This window comes from Ustilaginoidea virens, chromosome 2 (genome assembly GCF_000687475.1).
Source record: "Ustilaginoidea virens chromosome 2, complete sequence".
NCBI classification, from domain to species: Eukaryota; Fungi; Ascomycota; class Sordariomycetes; order Hypocreales; family Clavicipitaceae; genus Ustilaginoidea; species Ustilaginoidea virens.
Window position 1 is genome coordinate 4,623,975 of NC_057317.1, and position 20,098 is coordinate 4,644,072.

Genomic DNA, 20,098 nt, shown 5'->3' on the forward strand with positions numbered 1-20,098 from the left:
ATTACGGGATGGTATTACTCGTGCGAGAAGTACTGTACCTTTAAATGAAAGAGGTGAGGGAAGGTATGTCTCCTATGGTAAGCACCTACCGTAGCCAACGGCCAACGTAAGAAAGATTTTCAGGTACCTGTCTAGATAAAGTATAGATAGAGATACCTCTTGCTGCATGCATGTTTAGAAATGACGACTGCTGCGTGTTTAGTTGCTGGGGATGGGCAGCTCGCATTAGTATATTCGGGACACCAAGTGGTCGGCGACAAGCCCAACCCGCCGCAATAGAGTTGAGGGTAATATGTTACAGTATAGGCAATATAGTATATTCAGTATATACTTTGTGTTGATGCCAGCCAGCATTGCAGTGGTGAGGCAGCCAAGGCCTGGCTTGCGTGCCTACCTACCTACCTCCTACATCAACCTCCTACCTCCTACTAGGAAGGTTAGGTAGGTCCTTGGAGGTTCCATCCCGAGGCAAGTGCCGTGCTCCAGGAACGAAACGACGTTTGATGAATGCTTGGACAAGGTGAAGGGCCTTCGCGTTTTTGCCTTGCGCCTTTAGATGCTATATCTACCGGCGCTAATCCTGTCCCGCATCGGGAAGCATGGCAAATCCGCCTGTTCGTACAGGCGTCAGTGCAAGTAGACGACGGTTGTTGACCCAGTTGCAAGCATGGCATGTGAGCAGCGGAGAATCACCAGGCAGCAAGGAAACATCCCAGGGCTACTGAAATCGGATCTCCTATTCTGGGCAGAGTTTCGGTCAAGGTACGATCGTTCTTGCGGGACCGGAAAGGTGTGACCATGACAAGAGATTAGGGCCTGTTCTGTTTTACGAGAGCATTAGAACAGACTTCTTCAGTCTTTAGAGGAAGGAAGGGTTCGCAACGTGGAGGGCTGAAGGGACCAGCCATAAAAAGGGGACAGCAGGGGGGTGGGGGGAGGTAACATGACCTGTAAATGGTTCAACGGGTGCATTGCGGCCGACTCGAGTTGTCTGGTTACGTGATAGGCCTCCAAGCTCGAGCATTTGCAGAATTCAAGGATTCATAGAAACTTCAATGTTGCGAACGCGGAAAAAAAAAAAAAAGACCACTACGACACGTCATTGGCAATTTGTAGGAGGCGCATAGAACGGCATGGAATAGGAAGGAGCAAGGCTAGGAAGGTGCAAGGGAACCAGGAATCCGAGGCCATGGCCGTTACGGAGTACAGGGCAGGGGCTATCGGAATAATAACAAGGCATGGCGATATCATAATGTAGAGGTGGCGCTCGACAGGTAAATATCGCAATCTATCGAGTATCTGGTCCTCTACAACCCCTAGCTTATGGAAGCCTTATTTTCTCGCCGTAGGTACATGCATGTACCTATGTAGTACTTGGCGCCGAACGGGGTCATTACACCCGAATAATAAGAGGCTGGGTGCTGCTTCTGCTTTCGGGGCGATGCTGTGGGGGGGGGAGGTTTGACAACCACCTAGAGGCTCTAGACAATCAAAGTCACGCGGCTTCATGTTCGCCACGGAGGTTAAAAGCTCATCTGCGTTGCGTCTGCGTCTGCGTCTGCGTCTGCGCCTGCGCCTGCATCACCATCCCACCCCGTCATGGCTGGGGTGTCGAGCGTCATTTCCCTCTAAAACGGGGGGACGGTACGACTCAGTACCGCCGTGCTGGGGAGTCGGTAGTGCCTGCCAGGACGTCCCCCCTTCGTCCATGATCGTGCCCACTGCCTACAAGCAGCGCACGACCTTAGGTAAGGTACCTAGGTACGTTGCTCTGCCCACACCTCACCTCACCCGCCCCGCTCAAGACATGATCCGGTTTCGTTGGCCACTTATCCGTTACGAGAAGTGAATGGCTTGACAGGCGATCGACTGACTGCTGCGCGCTCGTCCTAGAGTACTGCAACTTAACCTAAAACGCCAGGCCCCCTGCAAAAGCATGCTTGCTCGTGGGTGTGGCAGCCCCCCCCCTCCCCCCACGGCCAGCGATTGCATTTGCATTACTACATAATAACCACGGCCTCGGCCCGCTGAAGGTCACCTAGCACCTAGAGTCCTAGACCCTCGATCCCGTCCTGAAATTCAACAAAAACTCTCGTCAACCCAGTGGTCTTATATCCCCGCCCTCCTCGAAATGACTCATACTTGCCATTAGGTTTCCTCAGCCATACACTTGTTGCCGAAGCCACCCGTCAATCTAGCTCAAGTCGAGAACCAAGTAAATCTGGATATTTCGAAACCGTTCCCTGGTCTCCTTGCCAACTGACCAAGCCGTCGTCTTTCTTACGCAGGGCCCGAAACGCTGAGCCTTTTGATAGCGGAGCCTCCTAGTGTGACGTCAGGATCATATATTATCCGGGATACGTTGTTTCAATTGCTGGTATATGTTTGCGCGCTGTTGCTGCCATCTTGGCTCATTCCTGGACGCATCTGCTGCTGCGTGAGGGCAGAAGATTGGTCATGGTTTACTGCGGCAAACCCTCAAGGGGGTGTCAGATGTGCAGAACCCGCCGCATAAAGGTATGGTTCCATTCCTACTTCCCCCGCGAGACCAAAGGGCGCTTGCGTGGACTGGCCCGCCCTATTGACTTGTCATCATTTTCACATAGTGCGATGAGACAAAACCTACCTGTAACCAATGTTCCAAGAGCCGGAGAATCTGTCCTGGCTACAAGGACGAATTCGATCTAGTGTTCCGCAACGAGACTCAGGCGACAGAAAGAAGAGCAAGAAGAGCTACCAAGAAATCCCTCGCTCACAGACAAGGACGGGAAGCAGATCGGGGCGCTTCGCCGTCGCCGTCGTCTTCATCTTCATCCTCATCCGACAGCGGCTGCTCAGTTTCCCCGACTACTCCAAACTCCCAGCTACGCGTTTCGGCTGCCCCCCAAATACCCCTGGAGGATCAGGCAGCTTGTCATTTCATCTCCAACTACGTGCAGGTTCCACGGCATGGCAGTCTCATAGGTTTCATGGAGTTTGTGGTGCCGTTGCTCAAAGCCGAAAAAGTACCTCTCCACTACCAGTACGCTTTCCAGGCCTGCGGTTTGGCGTCTCTGAACAACGGAGTGGGTAACCGGAATCACTTTGAAAAGCAGGCTCTTGGAAAATACACCAAGGCGTTGTCGACCACTTTTGCTGCTTTGCGCGACCCCGAGGTGGCCAAGGAAGATGCCACGCTCGCCGCGGTCCTTCTCCTGGGTCTGTTCGAAAACATCACAGCCAAGACTATGGGCATGCTTGCCTGGGGCTCACATATTGAGGGTGCGATCCAATTGGCCAAGGCTCGCGGACGGCAGCAATTACGGACCAAAGTCGGGCTCAACATGTTCATTGCAGTCCGTACGCAAATGGTGAGTCGTTTGAGCATCGGGCTTGCAAGCCATGCTTCCACAATCAAACCATGTATTGCTTGTGCTTGCTGCTGGTCAAGCTCTCCTATGCACGGTAGTGTACATCGGGAAGCTGACATGACGACAACAGATAATCCATAGCCTCAGCACTTCCAAGGCTCCTACCATGGATACGTCGTGGTGGATCGAAGACGCAGTGAGGGACAGGCACGCCACAGAGTGTCAAAGGCTCTGTATCAAAGTAGGGGAGCTCAGGTCGGAGGCTAATCGACTACTCACAACCGTCTCGCGGACGCCGGATAGTATGGAGATTGTCATTGACATGATTCGACGCTGCCAGGCCCAGGACCAGGCGTGTGCCAGCTGGTGCAAGAACCTTCCCGACTACTTCCAATGCAAGACAGCGACCTGGGAGGACAATATTCCCAACGGAGACTACGCGAAAGCTGAGGTATATCCAGGTCGGGTCGATGTGTACAACGATTTATGGGTCGCGACTGTGTGGAACATGTTGCGTTGCGCGCGAATCGTCTTGAACTCCATCATTGTCCGCAGCGCTGCCTGGGTATGTGCTCCGGTCGACTATCGGACTACGCCGGAATACGCCAACGCTGCTCGTACGACGGTCGACATTATTACTGACGTCATCTCCTCCGTGCCCTATCAACTTGGCTGGTTCTGCAAACGCAAGGACCTCCTCGACCGCGCCAACCTGTCGACATTTGCCTGTGGAGAGGACGATTCCTCAAAGGGACTGTGCGGCTACTTTATGACGTGGCCGCTTGCGCTCATACAGTCTTTGGATTATCTGACGGATTCGCAGCGAATCTGGGTCCGTGGCCGACTTGAATACATAGGTTCGCACTTGGGGGTTCGCTACGCCACACTCCTCACTCAGGTGCGCCCTCTTCTCCCCCCCCCCTTCCCCTTATTTTTATTTTTTTTTGCCATTTACAAAAACTCCAAATTCGTGGCCACTTCTTTCCCAAAGTTGGCTTCCCTGCAAAGAATACTCAAAGGCTGGGCTAACCGATGCTTCCATATTTTGTAGTTGAATATTCGTATTCCGTCAATGCTCATCTGTAGAGATGTGATGATAACAAGGCCGTTGCCTTTGTCGCACGAGCTCCAGAAGCAAGCTCCCGCAAACATGGCCCGTCCGACGCCAAGCTTCCTAGCAAGCCCCCTGGTGCCCCAACAAGAAACGGTGGAAAAGGCCAAGCTGGACAAAGAAGCTGCCGATAGACTTGCCAAAGCTTTGCCCGCATCCGCCAACAACAGCGAGTGGAGAACAAAGAGATGGCTCGAGTTTGAGCACCTCAAGACAACAGCAATCTGAGAGCGATCTTGGGGTAAAGCACCGGTTTTGGCAGCCTTTCTTTCTTTCTTTCTTTTTTTTTTTTTTTTTTTTTTTTTTTTTTTTTTTTTTTTCTAAATAATTTTACTTGCATTTCGCAGTCGAACTTTTGCCGCAAAGGGTATGTTGCAAGTCATTTTGTACGTAAAGGCGCCGTGGTATCTGGATCGGAGTAACGAGCGCCCCCTTCTTGATTCAGCGTTCAAGTTGGTTGTGAAAAGAGGTGGAACAGATGAGCGTGATGTCACGTAGTGTTGGGACTGCAGTGCGGTAGCATGCATTGTTGGGCGTTCTGTCGGGCTGGCCAATTGTGATGGAGTTTCTTTTCTCTCGCTCTCTCTCTCTCTCTCTCTCTCTCTCTCACATCTAGCATGATACATGCCTCAACGTCCTCATTAGGACGGCCATGTTCCGTGGTACTAGTGCTGTGAGATGGACGTCGGATTTTGGCAAGGTTGTTGGTTCAAACGCCACTCAGACTTGGTCAACACTGCCACCAAACTCCTCTCTGGAATACAAAACAAGTTGTTCGATTGCTCACAGGCAGGCAGGGGCAAGCGACGCGTGACGCGACTGCGACCAATGAATGTATCGTCGAATTTGAAAAACACCGACTCTGGACAAAGTCAATCATTGGCTTTTCCAGATGATCGGCGGCATTCTTCTCCACCGAAAGATTCGTTATCCAGGTTGAGAACCATCCTTGTACCTTTACGAGACATCAAAAAGTGTTCCAGCACCGATTGTTGGTCGAGTAGTACGTAATCCCTCCTTAGTTTTGTCTCAGTTTGTTTCCCTTAGCTGTGAGCGCCTTGAAAAAATGGAAAAAGTAAAAAAAAGGCCAAAGAAAAAAGGGGAAAAAAAAAAAAAAAGGAAACCCCCAGAATTTGCGGTCCAGCCTCTCCCCCTCCTCCCTTGATCCGAGGAGAGGAGAGCATCATTATTTCTTTCGTTTCTGCCTGCATGTACATCAGCCGTTAGCGGACGCGTCGCGCCCGTATACGCGTGAGGGGACCTAGGTCTGCGACAGCGCGCACAAGGGGGGAACGTACAAGTCGGCATCAGGCTTGGGTTGTCCCAAATTCCAAGCCTTGACTACCCAGCTCTGGGTCTTGTCCACATAGTTCTCGTTCTGCACGTGTCTGACGCCCACTCGCACGCCGTCCTTGGTGAAGACAACATTCTTCTTTCCCATGCGCTCCGAGGCGGAGTCGCGAAACTTGGTGGCCGAGTCGTAGACTTGGTAGAGGACCCAGCCGATGGCCGAGACGATAATGACGGCGACGATGAGAGGCACGAGTTTTCTGCGCGCGGTAAAAATTGAGCAACGTCAGAGCGCAAGTTCCGGGTGGCAGGGTGGCAGAGGGCAGCAAATCTCGCGCTTGGATCTCGGGGGCGAGAGCGTGTGGCGGCGACTCACCCGATTGTTGAGGCCATGATGCTGAGTGCGGCAGGAGATGAGGACGTGCAAAAGCGTTGATGGGAGAATGGATATAGACGGCGTTCAGGGACGGAGAGCCGGAGAGGGCTTTGGGGGACGAATGCCAAGGGCAGTGAGGTGGGTGGGTGGCTGACGATTGCAGATGGTGATGATGTATGGCGGAAACCCCCCAGGCAGACCGTCCGTCTTGCGTCTGGCGAGAGGAGTTGATGGTAGTACGAGGCTCGGTGTGCTGGAGGACGACCGTTTGGAAGCAAAGCAGACTTGTCGATGCCGCGTTGGAGTGTTGCGACGAGGGAGAAGATGCGAGCTTTGCGAAGGTCTGGTGGCAGACTGACTGATAAGTCGGCCCTTGCAGCAAGCGGGACGCGCCTGTCTGTGTCAGGCACTCGGGGGCAAGAAGAAGTCTGGTCGAGTCAACTCCGCGCCAGGGCTTATCGAGGTCGCTTGGGGAGGAACATTGGCGGCGAGGACTTGCCGAGCCTAGTCGTTGGTCTTGGATTGGTCCCAGTAGCAGCGTGCCACTGAGCTTGGCACTTGGATTGACGCACCGACCTTGGAAGTTTGCAGCAAGTCGAGGAGGCCCTTGATGCACGGAGAGGGAGAGGGAGAGGGAGAAGCAGAAGCTACGCGGCTTGGTTTTGGGGATTGAGTATCATGCTGACGAGGTGATGAGTGAGCAGCGCGCAGCATCCTGTGCATCACCTCTCGAAGCGCCCCTCCCCCCCAAAAAAGAAGAAAAAAAACTAAGAAAAAAGAAGAAGAAAAAACCACAGCCATCCACTTAGTTCCGGGTGGCTCGAGTCTATCTATCTATGACTTTGTGAACTGGTTTAGCTCACACGTCAATCAACGTCTATTCGAGGAAAGGAACACGGAAGGAAGCGCCTTGCAGGAGGAGTATCAGGTACTTGGTCTTCCATCTGTGTTTGCACGCGCAACAGCATGGACAACCCCGCCATGCGCGTACCAGCAACCCAACTGCATCTCTGGCGACCAACAAGGCACTGGCAAAGGACAGCTCGCTCGGCAAGACCAGACGGTGCCTGGCCCAGCCCGTGCCCTCTTACAGAGCCCGTACGGCGTGCCGAGCCCCGCGTTACAGTGGCCACCGAGCCGCTGCCCACCATTATTCAGTGGGCCGGCCGCTGGCTGGTGCTGCTGGCCCATTGGACCCCAGCCCCAAGTCGCCAGACCAGACCAGACTGCCATGTGCAGCCTCGCCACCGCCAGCCCAGGCCGAATCACCACCAGGTCTCAGGCCTTGCTGGGACATCCAGTCCTCTCGTCAAACCTCCCTTGATTTCCTCTTGTGGGTCAACCACCTGTCAAGCTAGACCTCGACCCAGCATCTGCGTCCCCCATTCTGACCGCGCCCGCGACTCTGGCGAAGCTTCATTATCCGGCTCTTCGACCTCCCTGACCGCTTTATCCGTCACTGTCCCACCAACCCCCGCCTCCCTTTGGTCTGGTGGCTCCGGAGCATCTCTCACCACCATCCTCCTGCCATTCTCCTCCTCCACACCAACCTTTCGTCGCCATGTCTGCACCTCCCTACGACGGGCCTGGCCAGTATTCCGCCGAGCAGCAGCAGCAGCAGCAGCAGCAGGACCCGTCGGTCCAAGGCGGCTTTGCTCCACTGGATGCCGCGGCCGCCCCGTCGAAAAAGAAGAAGAGAGGCTACGCTGCGCAGGCTTTCGAGGTTGGGGCCGGCGCCAACGCTGCTGTTGGCGGCCAGTTGCCAGGCGGCGGCCAGCAGTATGGAATGCCTGCCGCCCAACAGCCTGCCGCTGCCGTGTATGGAGGCTATCCCCAACCCGATGTTCAGCAAGCTGTCGTTGGCCAAGGCTACCAGTACTCTCAAGGCGGGCCCCAGCCTCAGCAGCCAGCGCCCTACGGCGGATATCAAGCTCCCGACCAAGGATACAGCAATGCTGCCGCTCTGTCCGGTGCGGCGGGCGTTTCAGCAATCACCCAAGGCATGGGCGGGATGCAGGTCGGTGGACAGCCTCAACAACAACTGTACCAGCAGCCAGGAGCTGCTGCTACAGCTCAGCAACCCGCTCGAGCTGGCCCTCTTAACCAGCTCTATCCCACCGATCTGATGAACAACCCCTTCTCTGTGTCGGAACTAGACTTGCCGCCGCCGCCAATCGTGTTGCCACCAAACGTAAGTCAGCCTGTTACTTTCGGGACAGGGAAAAGAACAAGAGACGAGCCCGCTCCCCCCTTCTCCCCCCTTCTCCCCCCCTCTCCCGGGGGAATGTTTGTTTGAACTTGAAGTGGCTTACAAAACTGTTCGCATGCTTTCTAGTCCAGCGTAACTCCTTCTCACAACGCCAATTGCTCGCCACGGTACATTCGCTCCACCCTCAACGCCGTTCCTACGACCAACTCGCTGCTGAAAAAGTCCAAACTGCCGCTTGCCCTCGTCATTCAGCCGTATGGCGCGCTGCACGATGATGAGGACCAGATTCCCGTTGTGCAGGACCAGGTTATCGCGCGCTGTCGCCGTTGCAGAACCTACATCAACCCTTTTGTCACCTTTCTGGACCACGGCCATCGCTGGAGATGCAACATGTGCAACCTCAGCAACGACGTTCCTCAAGCATTCGATTGGGACGCTGCGGCCCAGCAGGCCGTCGACAGGATGCAACGACCTGAGCTCAACCACTCCGTCGTGGAATTCGTGGCGCCTCAGGAGTACATGGTCCGTCCGCCACAGCCCCTGGTCTACCTGTTCCTCTTCGACGTGAGCCACGCTGCAGTCTCAAACGGCATGCTGGCAACCAGTGCCCGCACCATTCTCGACAGCCTCAGCAGAATACCCAATGCCGATAGACGCACCAGGCTTGGATTTCTCGCAGTGGACAGCAGCTTGCACTACTTCTCCATACCCAAGGACGAGGATGAGAACGCCGAAACCAACATGCTGGTCGTCAGCGACCTGGAAGAGCCGTTTCTCCCGGTCCCTCACGACCTGCTCGTCTCCTTGACCGAAAGCCGTCAGACCATTGAAAAGTTCCTGCAAAGGCTGCCGGACATGTTTCAGAGCAACCACAGCAACGGCTCCTGCATGGGCTCCGCCCTCCGAGCCGGCCACAAGCTCATTTCCGCTCTTGGCGGCAAGATTGTCGTCCTGACCGCCTCGTTACCCAACATTGGCGACGGAAAGCTCGAGATGAGAGAAGACAAGAAGCTTTTGGGCACATCGAGAGAAGGAGGGCTGCTGCAGACTGCCAACAGCTTCTACAAGAGTTTCGCGGTCGAGTGCTCCAAGAACCAAGTCTCGATTGACATGTTCCTCTTCTCCTCGCAGTATCAGGACGTGGCCTCGCTGAGCAACCTGCCGAGATATACCGGCGGCCAGACCTGGTTCTACCCTGGCTGGCACGCCTCACGCCCAGAGGATGCTCTGAAGTTCGCGTCCGAGTTCAGCGACTACCTCTCGTCCGAGATTGGTCTCGAGGCCGTGCTCCGTGTCCGTGCCACGACGGGCTTGCGGATGAATGCATTCTACGGCAACTTTTTCAACCGCAGCTCTGACCTGTGCGCGTTCCCAGCCTTTCCCCGTGACCAGTGCTACGTGGTGGAGGTGGCCATTGAGGAGAACCTCAGCAAGAACTTTGTGTGCTTGCAGGCTGCCGTGCTTCACACCACGTGCAACGGAGAACGCCGCATCAGAGTGTTGACCCTGGCTCTCCCCACGACCGCGAACCTTTCCGACGTTTACGCGTCCTCGGACCAGTGCGCCGTCACTGCCTACTTCAGCCACAAAGCGGTGGAGCGGACTCTTGACAGCGGCCTGGAAGCGGCCAGGGACGCGCTGCAAGCCAAGCTCACGGAACTGTTGCAGACGTTCAAGAAGGAACTCGCGGGTGGCAGCATGGGCGGCGGCGGGCTCCAGTTCCCCGCCAACCTGCGCGGCCTGCCAGTGCTGTTTCTGGGCCTGATCAAGCACGTCGGCCTCCGCAAATCAACCCAGATTCCCTCGGACATTCGCTCGGCGGCCCTGTGCCTGCTCTCGACGCTGCCGGTGCCGTTGCTGACGAGATACATCTACCCCCGAATGTACTCGCTGCATGACATGCCGGACAATGCCGGGACGCCCGACGAGGTGACGGGGCAAATCGTTTTGCCCCCGGCCATCAACCTGTCATCGGAGCGCCTCGTTACGTACGGCCTGTACCTCATCGACGACGGCCAGACCCAGTTCCTGTGGATTGGACGCGACGCCGTTCCTCAGCTTGTCGCCGATGTTTTTGGCGTCGAGGATCGCACGCAGGTGCAGGTTGGCAAGAGCCGGGTTCCGGAGCTGGACAACGACTTTAACGAGAGAGTCAGGGCCGTTATCCAAAAGAGCAAGGACCACAAGTCTCTGGGAGTGGGAAGCATTACGGTGCCGCATCTGTACGTGGTCCGAGAAGATGGAGAGCCAAGTCTGAAGCTCTGGGCTCAGACCCTGCTGGTGGAAGACCGCGCAGATCAAGGGGTCAGCGCGGCTCAATGGCTCGGTGTGTTGCGGGAGAAGGTATGTCACGTGGCACAATTTCTCCCTCTCCCCCTCCTGTCTCTTTTTCTCACTGTCTCTCTCTCTGTCTTTATTTTTTTTTTTTTTTTGGTCGCTTTTTCCTTCCCTTTTTTGGTCCCCTTCCTTTTCAACCCCTGGCTTCGCAAAGAGTACGCAATGCTAACAGGTTGCAACAGGTTGTGCAATGATGGTAAAATCGAGTCGACCCAAAAGCAGGAATACCTTTCTGCAAGTCTCGCGGGAACATTGGCAGCAGGACATGTGGGTTGTCACGGAAACCGCACTGTGTGTTTTCTCAGTCGGCGTTGGGGTTTGTGAAGAAAAGAAGAAAGACAGACGTGCAGTGGGCAGAATAAGGGCAGGGGATAAAGTCGGGGGGGGGTAAAAAGCAGGAGTGGAGGATCACGTCGTGAAAAAAGGCCGGATTCCGACGCGCTTTTTGTCCAGACTAGACCTGACATGTTGTTGCTATTTTCCAGCTCAAAGGTAAGGACAGTAATCAAGAGTACAAGACGCCTCATCCCCGGAGCAGTCGAGCGAGGGCCAAGGTGATTTTTTTTTTTTGATTTTTTTTTTGCGCTGGCCACGAGACGGGTGCCGTACGTGACGCCGCCGGGCTTTGTTTCCCGCGAAGCTGAGGAAGAGACGACGAGACGAGAGATATGCGCGCGGAAGCCGTGTCGGGCTGAATTACAAGAGGAGTCAGCCGAGACGTCGGACGGGTCATGTCTGGCACTGGCCTGGGATGGGCTGGTAGTTTGGGCCTCTGGATGGGTTCCGGTCGGGCAAGGGCATGACGGCTGTCCGACCAGCCCTCCGTGCCTGGCGCGGTTATTGGCGGACAAAGAACAAGCCTGGCGCTGTGCTCGGATGGCGACATTTCATTTGAAAGCGCATGGGTGAAACAGACGGCGAGTGGACGGCGTGCCGCTGGCCAGAAGGACGGCGGAGATGATGATGGGCCTGGGATGACCAGAGAGAGGCGGCGGACTCCTTGGCACGAGGCGGCTGGCTGTCATGTGCCGGCCAGCTCATTCCACGATGTCGCGGCCACGACAAAGGCGGGCCAAAAGTGCCCGGCGACCCCCCTGGACGAGTTGATTGTCTGGAGGGTGCTAGGTCTGCTGGTCTGGTTGGAGCGGGACGGGCCCTGCCGACGGGGGCGCTGGTGACGCTGGACGGAATCGTCGACTTGACGCTTCAAGAAACGGTCTGTTGGCCTGGCCTGGTTCACAGGTCCTTGGGGGGGCGAGGCTCCATCCCTGCAAGGGGCGGTTCAGGTTTAGATGAGATGTTTGTACGTGTGTTAGGTAGGTACCTAGGTAGTGTTGCACCAAAATTGTGACGCCACACAATGCGAGACTTTATTGGGTATTCTATACTGCGATACCTTAGGTACCTTACCTAGGCACCTGACGAAAATGGTCGGGTTAGGAGGTAGGTCGGTACCTAGGTACCTAAGGTACGGAGCAGCGCGCCTTGTGCCTCGTGCCGCGCGTACCAGCGTCCAGACTCCAACCCCCATCTACGGAGCACTTGGTACATTCACAGAGAGAGTCCAGGCCGCCGCACTTTTCCCGCCCTCCCTTTGATTCTTTCTCTCCTGGTTGCAGTCCTTTTCTCTTTCTCGGCTGGACTCAGACGGCTGCCATTTTGCGTAGAAATCAACCAGCAGCGGCAAGTTCTTTATTTGTGCAGCTTCCATCCCGTTCATCCGCCGTCGTCGCCCGATCAAGGCTGCTCTCTGCTTTGCAGCCCGCCGCCGAACCCCTCTCGAGGAGGAGCTTCATTTTACCCCCACCAAGGGACGGACGGATTGACTTGACAATAAACCAGCACCAGCCTGGCCCATCCGACACTCACTGCCGACTGCCTCCCAACATCATGTCTCGCTCAAACCCCCCGAACGCGGGAAGCTCCCGCAAGATCTCCTTCAACGTCAGCGAGCAGTACGACATACAAGACGTCGTCGGCGAAGGCGCATATGGAGTGGTTTGGTATGTGCACCTGAACATGGGCCGGTCGGACATCGGACACTCGACTTTCCCTTCCAACCTCCCCCCGGTGAATGGCTCAGATCAGCCAGGCTCAGAAGTTTTGTTTTGCCAGTTGCTGATCTTGCGACATGATGCAGCTCTGCCATACACAAGCCATCCGGCCAGAAAGTCGCCATCAAGAAGATTACCCCCTTTGATCATTCCATGTTCTGCCTCCGGACTCTGCGCGAAATGAAGCTGTTGCGCTATTTTAACCATGAAAACATCATTTCGATCCTTGACATTCAGAAGCCCCGAAGCTATGATAGCTTCAACGAGGTCTACCTCATCCAGGTGAGCAGCCCCCCCCCCGCGTTTCCTGTAGACAGGCTTCGCTTCACGCCGGCTCCCGAGAACTTTTCAAGCTGATTCCCGCTTCCCCCGGTCCAAGGAGCTCATGGAAACGGACATGCACCGCGTCATTCGCACACAAGACCTTTCCGACGACCATTGCCAGTACTTCATCTACCAGACGTTGCGGGCTCTCAAGGCGATGCATTCCGCCAACGTGCTTCACCGTGATCTGAAACCGTCCAACCTGCTGCTCAATGCAAACTGCGATTTAAAGGTGTGCGATTTCGGGCTGGCTCGTTCGGCTGCCTCGCAAGAGGACAACTCTGGCTTCATGACCGAATACGTTGCCACCCGTTGGTATCGCGCGCCCGAGATCATGTTGACCTTTAAGGAATACACCAAAGCCATTGACGTTTGGTCCGTCGGCTGCATCCTGGCCGAGATGCTGAGCGGCAAGCCCTTGTTCCCTGGCAAAGACTGTACGTGAGATGCAACAATGTTGACTGTTCCTTTGTGTGTCCTCGGGTCTGCAATGTCCCTTGGCGCGGGCATTTCCATGCTGCCCAAACCATACACGACAAGCGCTAACAAACAAACAACACCACCCCCCAGACCATCACCAGCTGACCCTCATTCTGGACGTCCTTGGCACCCCGACAATGGAAGACTACTACGGCATCAAGTCGCGACGTGCCCGAGAATACATCCGGTCCCTGCCATTCAAGAAGAAGGTGCCGTTTAGGACGCTGTTCCCCAAGACGTCAGACCTGGCACTTGATCTGCTGGAGAAGCTCTTGGCTTTCAATCCTGTCAAGCGCATCACCGTCGAAGAAGCCTTGAAGCATCCCTATCTCGAGCCTTACCATGATCCGGACGACGAGCCGACGGCACCCCCGATTCCCGAGGAGTTTTTCGACTTTGACAAGCACAAGGATAACTTGAGCAAGGAACAACTGAAACAACTTATTTACGAGGAAATCATGAGATGAATTATTTTGTGACCGATGGCAGGCAAAGATGACAATTGGAAATACATGACATAACTCAGCCATCTTCTCTCTCTATCTCATCGCCTATTTGCACGACCGCAAGGCCGAATCTCTCGTCACCAGCGCGCATCGCAGCAAATATGAACTTTGTGTGTGAAGCAGGAATTTTAAAGAGGAAAAGAGCGTTGAAAGAGGTAGCTGGCGGTGGGCTAACATAAGCACGACTTTTCTTTTTTTTTTTTTTTTTCGACGGGAGTGTGGTCGGAAGTTTGAGGTTACCGAGGCTCAGACTACATAGGATTGATGCAATCCACCCAGACAGACACTTGTTCAAATACGGGCTACAACTTTTGCCGTGGACAGAGTACCTTCCTTTACCTGGTCAGTGTACTACATACGTCAATAGGGCAGATTTGGTTCAACCTGCAGAATCTACCTAGTTGCACGGCTTAGCCTGATGCCTGTCTCTTTTTTTTTTTTTTTTTTTTTTTCCCCTTCCCCCCCTTTTTTTTTTCAACTTTTGAAATATTTAAATCGGTTTTGTTGTTATTATCATCATCATTTCGTTTTCGCGCCTCATTTTCACGTTTGGGGGATGCAAACCCACTTTCATCATGGGCCTGTTGCAAAGGCTGGGTGGGTCTGGCAAAGGACTGGAGCTGTCCAATGGCGCGCTGCGCTGGGCTGGCTCCCGGCGTCCATGCGCAGGCTCGGAAGCTGCGCGTCACAAGACATTGCTTGATGGCAAAATGCAAATTTATCAGTCGTGGACCCCTGGTCAGTATAGTATGGTATGCCCGTGATGTGCTGATTCATCGTCCTACGACAGATGGATGGTCCAAGTCAATAGTGGCGCCACCTAGTGTAACGGAAAGGGACTGGAAGCGTGTCGCGGCATAACATGCATGAACGGAGTATGAAGCCCAATAAAGCCGCACTTTGTGTGGCGTCGCATTTTGGTGCAACAGAGGCAGCTACGGACCAGACAGGTACCGGTACCTACCTCCTACTAGTCTGCCCTCGGCAGTACGTCGTGTACGTGCTGTACTGGTACTGTCTACTGTTTGCCGCCGATGAACCAACAGCACATGGCGCGGTTGGAACGCCGGCAGGACCCACTCGGCTTCAGCTACTACTGATGTACTGGGGACTCGGGCAAAATACCCGCCACGTGCCTGGGTTATGTAGCAGTAACTCGCCTCAGAAGCCCAGGCCAAACCTGCCGCATGCAGCTCGGCCTGCAACCGCTGCAACCGAGTACTCCGTACTCGTACTGCTTCGATATGCTCGGCAGTTTGTCTTTCCCTCTCCAACCGACCAGACCGATTCGATCAGTTTCACCCCCCCCCCGGCGTGTTCATTACTCTTCTCCAACATCCCATCACCCTTTCCTCCACCGGCAGCTACCCAGGGATCAACATAGGCAAGCTGCTGCCAACTACCGCCATTCTTATACATCCCCCTTTTGCGGGACAGCTCAACGCACGAGGTCATAACTGGTCCCCACCTGCAGCGGATCACTTGTGAAATCCCGCCCTGGCTATATCGCCTTACGACAACCGCATGCCATTACGATAACGGTATCGTTCAAGACAACTAGTTGCCTCCGTCCCTCCCCAGATATACTGACTTGTCCCCGTCCCCCACCCTTGGTACTTGGGGTGAGATATTCGGACCAGCATGTGGACAGGGTTGATCCGGCGCTTCTCGACCGAAGACACACAAGTTGACGCCGAACAGCAACATGGCCGTGATGGCGAGCGTGGCAAGGATGGTGTGAACGGAGTCTTTACGCCGGCAGGTCGGAAGACTGGTACCGTGAGTCCCTTTCGACCTCCCCCGCTCGAGCCGCTCATCCTGCATGGCTATCGCGAAAGCACACAGAGCTCCGCGCGACTTCTGACTCCCGTCGTGGCCGAGGAGATCCGGGCCATGATACCGGAACGGCTTCGTATCGCCGAGGACTGGCACTTGGTGTACAGCCTCGAGCAGGACGGGGCTAGTCTATCTACCTTGTACCAGAAATGTCGGCACTATGAGGGCCGAAGAGCTGGCTTTGTGCTAGTTGTCAGAGATCAGGAAGGAGGAGTGAGTCTGTCTGTCTGTTCCTCTGGAGCCTTTGATATTCGTCTTTGGTTGGGGAGCGGCGGTGTTTGTTCTCATATACGCACGCGCACACGCGCACGCGCGCACCAGCGATGCTCGTCTTCGCAGCCATGGGCTAACAAAGTATTCCTCCAGACGTTCGGCGCGTACTTGTCCGAGTATCCTCGCCCAGCTCCGTCCTACTTTGGCAATGGGGAGTGCTTTCTGTGGCGGGCTTCCACACTTGCTTCTCTGCCCTTGCCTCCGTCGGCTGATGCTGCAAATCTCTCGCGAAGCACAACGCTGGCGCCAAGAGTGCCCCCGGGGAGCGGGACTTGTACCCCTTCCGACAGTATCAGATTCAAGGCCTTTCCTTACAGTGGGTTGAATGACTGCTATATAAACTGCGAAAATGGCTTCCTCTCCGTGGGCTCTGGTGGGGGCCACTATGGCCTGTGGCTAGACGACTCTCTAGACATTGGGCATAGTTCGCAATGTGACACGTTTGGCAACGAACCGCTTAGCGATGCAGGTGAAAAGTTTGGGGTCTGGGGTGTGGAAATATGGGCCTTGGGTGCGTAGGTCCTTGAAATCCTCGACGAGGTTTTTTTTTCCTTTTTTTTTTCTTTCTTTTTCGACAAGTCGACAAGTAAACTGCTACCCGTTGAAGATTTTGGTCCCTTTTTTTACCCGGACTTTTCCTGCTGGACAGAGTAAACAAAAGACTATACGACGATATCCTGGACCCTTGCGGCAACTACTTGGCCAGAAAGGTAAAGGGGAGGGAAAAAGAAAAAAACAAAAACAAAAAAAAAAGGGCTCTAGACATGTCAGTAGAGTAGCCCGAGTATATGGCATGGAAATCGGGATTGGCAGAGGCAAACAAACGTTTGGCAACATATGCCCAGACTGAGAGTCTGCTCCCCATCGCGGCCGATGCATGCAGCTGATTTGATTTGGGATGAACGGAGTTGTAGTGACGGTTCACGACGAGATTTAGTTTATTTACAAGGGCCTCGAGGGGCTTCCCTCGAGTACATTCAATGCCCTTTCGCTGTTATGCCCATATCCAGCCCATGTTCTAGACTGGAAAATGTCCGCTCGGAGGAGCTGGTCCCAACTTCCGCTGATGAGAACAAGGAGGGCATCTTCAGGGGCGGTGGAATTTGAAAAGCATGCTCCTGAAACAAGAACAAGACCGAATTGTAGTTCTTTTTTTTTTCCTTTTGCAACGGGTCTTGACCGGTGCTCCCTCCCCACGTCAGCCTGAGCTCAAAGGGGTCTGTCTGTCTATACGAGCGGGGAAGATTTCTGCCCGCTGATAATACGGGAGGCATCCCACTCAGGGTACGAGCTAGATAGAACCCAGGTCCTGCTCCTGAAATGAAAAGCTCGTTTCAGAGTAGTCTCTACCTGGGAGCTGCTCTTGACCGGTACTCCATTATGCCGCAAAGGACACCGTCAGGACTGGGGGTCTCGGCGCACACGTCGGGCTCGAGGCCAAACTGCTCAAGCAGGTGCGCCCTGGTCGTCGGGCCGATGGTCGCGAGGAAGGTCTTGCCGTCCCTTCGGCCCAGGCTGGCCCTGCCCGTCTGAGGGTCCAGCAGGCCGAGCCCGCGGAGCACGCTGTCGCACCCGGCTGGCGAAAAGACGACGACCCAGCGCTGCGGCAGGTGGCTGGTGCTGCGGAGCACGGCGCCGTAGTCGGCGGGGAAGGAGTCCATGACGCCGGTCCTGTAGACGACGAGCTCGTCGACGGGGATCCTGTCCGCGGGGGGCAGGCGCGCGTCCGCCAAGGCCCGGGGGATGACGTCGCGGCGCTGCTCGCCCACGGGGAAGAGGAGCGCCGGCCTGGCGTCGCGGTCGCGGTAGCGCTGCGCGTAATGGCGGAGGATGTAGGCGGCCAGGGCGTCGCCGTTGCCCGTGTGGTGGCCGGAGATGTCGAGCGGCGGCGCGGCGCGGATGGCCCTCAGGGCGCGGGTCGTCGCCGGCCCGACGCTGTAGATGGGCACGCCTGGGAGGCTCGGCCAGCCCTCGCCGCCTGCGGGCGCTGCGTCTTGACCGTTTCTTTGTTAGTTTTTTTGCCCGAAAAAAAAAAAAAAAAGAAAAATTAAAGCACGGCGGCGGAAGCGAGCGCGAGCCACGCCGCCCCGGTTGGCCGGCCCGTTTCCTCTTCGTTTTCTGCTTCTTTTCTTTCTTTCTTTCTTTCTTTCTTTCTTTCTTTATTTCCTTCTCTCTTTTTTTTTTCCCCGTTTTTTAAGCATCATTCTCCGCGCGCACCTTTGCTGTCCGAGAGTGCCTGGGAGAACGCCTCGACTGCCCGCTGGGACGTGAAGACGATGCCTCCGTACCGGCTGCCTGCTCGGCTGTCAATCTGCCTCGCCTCCAGGAGGGACTTGAGCCGCTGGGTCCCGGCCGCGTCGAAAACATGCCGCAGCACGGGCACGAAGCGCGGATCGAATTCCCCGCGGGGGAAGCTGGCGGAGCGTAGTGTTTCTTCGTAGGCGTCGGTCGGGGCTGATTTCGTCTTGAGCAGCAGCACGGGCACTTTGTCGGTGCGGTCGGCGTCGGCGGCGTGTTCTGCCGCAGACGGCATGTCAGGAAAGAACGTGGAAAGGAAAGGGAGAAAGAAAGGAGGAATTGACTCTTGAAGCGGTGAAAGCGTCAATTACCACGATTCAATTCGATGCCGGAAGTGACAAGCAGCCCATCAATACATACCCTGTGCCGAGGTCAAAAGTCACCATGTCCCAAGACCCAACCTGGCGGGGCAAAATTGCCGGCGTCTTATCGATAACGCTCTCGCTGCCACTCCCCCCTGTACTTGCCTGGCCAGAAACTTTTCCATCCATCCTCCCCGACAAATCTATCGGATAACTGGATAAACAGGCCCGAGCCAACTCAATTTCGAAACGATCAGAACACTACATCTCGCGCACTCATACATTGCTTCCCCGCAAGAACAATTGCTCGCCGCAGAGCAATCACTTGAATCACCCCGACAGGCTGGGCTGGTCGAGCATGGCGGAGGAGACGGGGGACAACGAGGCCGCCACAACCGCTGCACCGACTGCTGCACCGAGTTCCCGAGAGGATGATCAGGTCAAAAGGTTTCCAAAGGGCGTCGTCCTCGGAAAAGACGGCAATCCGTCAGTACTCCCCCCCCCTTGCCGCTTCCCCCGTTTCATGCCCGCCCAAACTTCTCCACGCCCCGGGCTGGGTTGGGCTTTTTGCTAACGTGGCCGCTCTCCGCCAGATGCCGAAGCTGCACGTCGTTTGCCGCATGGGCCGCCATGACCAAGGACAAGGCAAAGCAAACCGGCGGCACGTCAGCAGCCGCAGCTCGCAACGCTCCCGCGGTCGCCCCCGCGGTCGCCCCCCCCGACTGCCCCCCGGACGTGGACGTGCTCGGCCGCGCAAGCTGGACTCTGCTCCACTCCGTCGCGGCCAGCTACCCGGACGCCCCGTCCAGAGCGCAGCAGACCGACCTCGCGGGCTTTGTCAAGCTCTTCGCCAAGCTTTACCCGTGCGGGGCCTGCGCCGAGGATTTCCAAACCTACCTCGGGAAACGGGTGCCGCGCGTCCAGAGCCGCGACGAGTTCGGCACGTGGTTGTGCGAGGCTCACAACGAGGTGAACAGAAAACTAGGCAAGCCCGACTTTGACTGCTCGCGGTGGCAGGAGCGCTGGCGGACGGGCTGGCGCGACGGGCGTTGCGATTGAAAACCCTCCGCGACGACGCTGCTCCATGACGCACATCCATCAGGGGGGCCAAAGATTGCGCTGCGCGTCCAACCAAGCCCGACGAGAAACAGGCAAATGGGTTTGTCGATTTTTGGCAAGGCTCGGCAATAACGCATACCACGCGATGGCGTAATGCGTCTTTGTGGGAATCCAGCAAGAACGATGCCCCCGTTCCGTCGGAGACTTGGGAGCGGCACGCCCCCCTGACTTCATGTCCTCTGCGGCGTCCTCCGTGTGGACCATGGGTCGCCCCCCCCCTCTCCTCTCTACTT

The 20,098-nt window shown here is 55.8% G+C and overlaps 9 protein-coding genes across 9 annotated transcripts; 5 read left to right on the forward strand and 4 right to left on the reverse strand.

Annotated features, from left to right (window-relative positions):
- Nucleotides 1-627: 627 nt before the first annotated feature.
- On the reverse strand, nucleotides 628-972 carry UV8b_03040 (uncharacterized protein; the record flags this gene model as incomplete). Its single annotated transcript, XM_043140538.1, has 2 exons — nucleotides 628-816; nucleotides 949-972. The coding sequence occupies 2 exons, from the start codon at nucleotides 970-972 to the stop codon at nucleotides 628-630; spliced, it is 213 nt and encodes a 70-aa protein (XP_042996472.1).
- A 1,521-nt stretch (nucleotides 973-2,493) lies between these two features.
- UV8b_03041 (uncharacterized protein) lies at nucleotides 2,494-4,689 on the forward strand (the record flags this gene model as incomplete). The annotated part of the gene is made up of 4 exons (XM_043140539.1): nucleotides 2,494-2,517; nucleotides 2,607-3,350; nucleotides 3,481-4,248; nucleotides 4,402-4,689. The coding sequence occupies 4 exons, from the start codon at nucleotides 2,494-2,496 to the stop codon at nucleotides 4,687-4,689; spliced, it is 1,824 nt and encodes a 607-aa protein (XP_042996473.1).
- Nucleotides 4,690-5,647: 958 nt separating this feature from the next.
- Nucleotides 5,648-6,144, reverse strand: UV8b_03042 (uncharacterized protein; the record flags this gene model as incomplete). Its single annotated transcript, XM_043140540.1, has 3 exons — nucleotides 5,648-5,666; nucleotides 5,760-6,011; nucleotides 6,128-6,144. 3 exons carry the CDS (start codon nucleotides 6,142-6,144, stop codon nucleotides 5,648-5,650), a joined length of 288 nt encoding a protein of 95 aa, XP_042996474.1.
- Nucleotides 6,145-6,631: 487 nt separating this feature from the next.
- UV8b_03043 (uncharacterized protein) lies at nucleotides 6,632-6,841 on the reverse strand (the record flags this gene model as incomplete). Its single annotated transcript, XM_043140541.1, has 1 exon — nucleotides 6,632-6,841. The coding sequence occupies one exon, from the start codon at nucleotides 6,839-6,841 to the stop codon at nucleotides 6,632-6,634; it is 210 nt and encodes a 69-aa protein (XP_042996475.1).
- An 847-nt stretch (nucleotides 6,842-7,688) lies between these two features.
- Nucleotides 7,689-10,867, forward strand: UV8b_03044 (uncharacterized protein; the record flags this gene model as incomplete). The annotated part of the gene is made up of 3 exons (XM_043140542.1): nucleotides 7,689-8,318; nucleotides 8,463-10,679; nucleotides 10,856-10,867. The coding sequence occupies 3 exons, from the start codon at nucleotides 7,689-7,691 to the stop codon at nucleotides 10,865-10,867; spliced, it is 2,859 nt and encodes a 952-aa protein (XP_042996476.1).
- Nucleotides 10,868-12,563: 1,696 nt separating this feature from the next.
- UV8b_03045 (uncharacterized protein) lies at nucleotides 12,564-13,998 on the forward strand (the record flags this gene model as incomplete). The annotated part of the gene is made up of 4 exons (XM_043140543.1): nucleotides 12,564-12,676; nucleotides 12,814-13,009; nucleotides 13,107-13,488; nucleotides 13,622-13,998. The coding sequence occupies 4 exons, from the start codon at nucleotides 12,564-12,566 to the stop codon at nucleotides 13,996-13,998; spliced, it is 1,068 nt and encodes a 355-aa protein (XP_042996477.1).
- Nucleotides 13,999-15,678: 1,680 nt separating this feature from the next.
- Nucleotides 15,679-16,665, forward strand: UV8b_03046 (uncharacterized protein; the record flags this gene model as incomplete). Its single annotated transcript, XM_043140544.1, has 2 exons — nucleotides 15,679-16,086; nucleotides 16,240-16,665. The coding sequence occupies 2 exons, from the start codon at nucleotides 15,679-15,681 to the stop codon at nucleotides 16,663-16,665; spliced, it is 834 nt and encodes a 277-aa protein (XP_042996478.1).
- Nucleotides 16,666-17,492: 827 nt separating this feature from the next.
- UV8b_03047 (uncharacterized protein) lies at nucleotides 17,493-18,679 on the reverse strand (the record flags this gene model as incomplete). Its single annotated transcript, XM_043140545.1, has 2 exons — nucleotides 17,493-18,124; nucleotides 18,364-18,679. 2 exons carry the CDS (start codon nucleotides 18,677-18,679, stop codon nucleotides 17,493-17,495), a joined length of 948 nt encoding a protein of 315 aa, XP_042996479.1.
- Nucleotides 18,680-19,104: 425 nt separating this feature from the next.
- Nucleotides 19,105-19,805, forward strand: UV8b_03048 (uncharacterized protein; the record flags this gene model as incomplete). Its single annotated transcript, XM_043140546.1, has 2 exons — nucleotides 19,105-19,232; nucleotides 19,340-19,805. The coding sequence occupies 2 exons, from the start codon at nucleotides 19,105-19,107 to the stop codon at nucleotides 19,803-19,805; spliced, it is 594 nt and encodes a 197-aa protein (XP_042996480.1).
- Nucleotides 19,806-20,098: the final 293 nt, after the last annotated feature.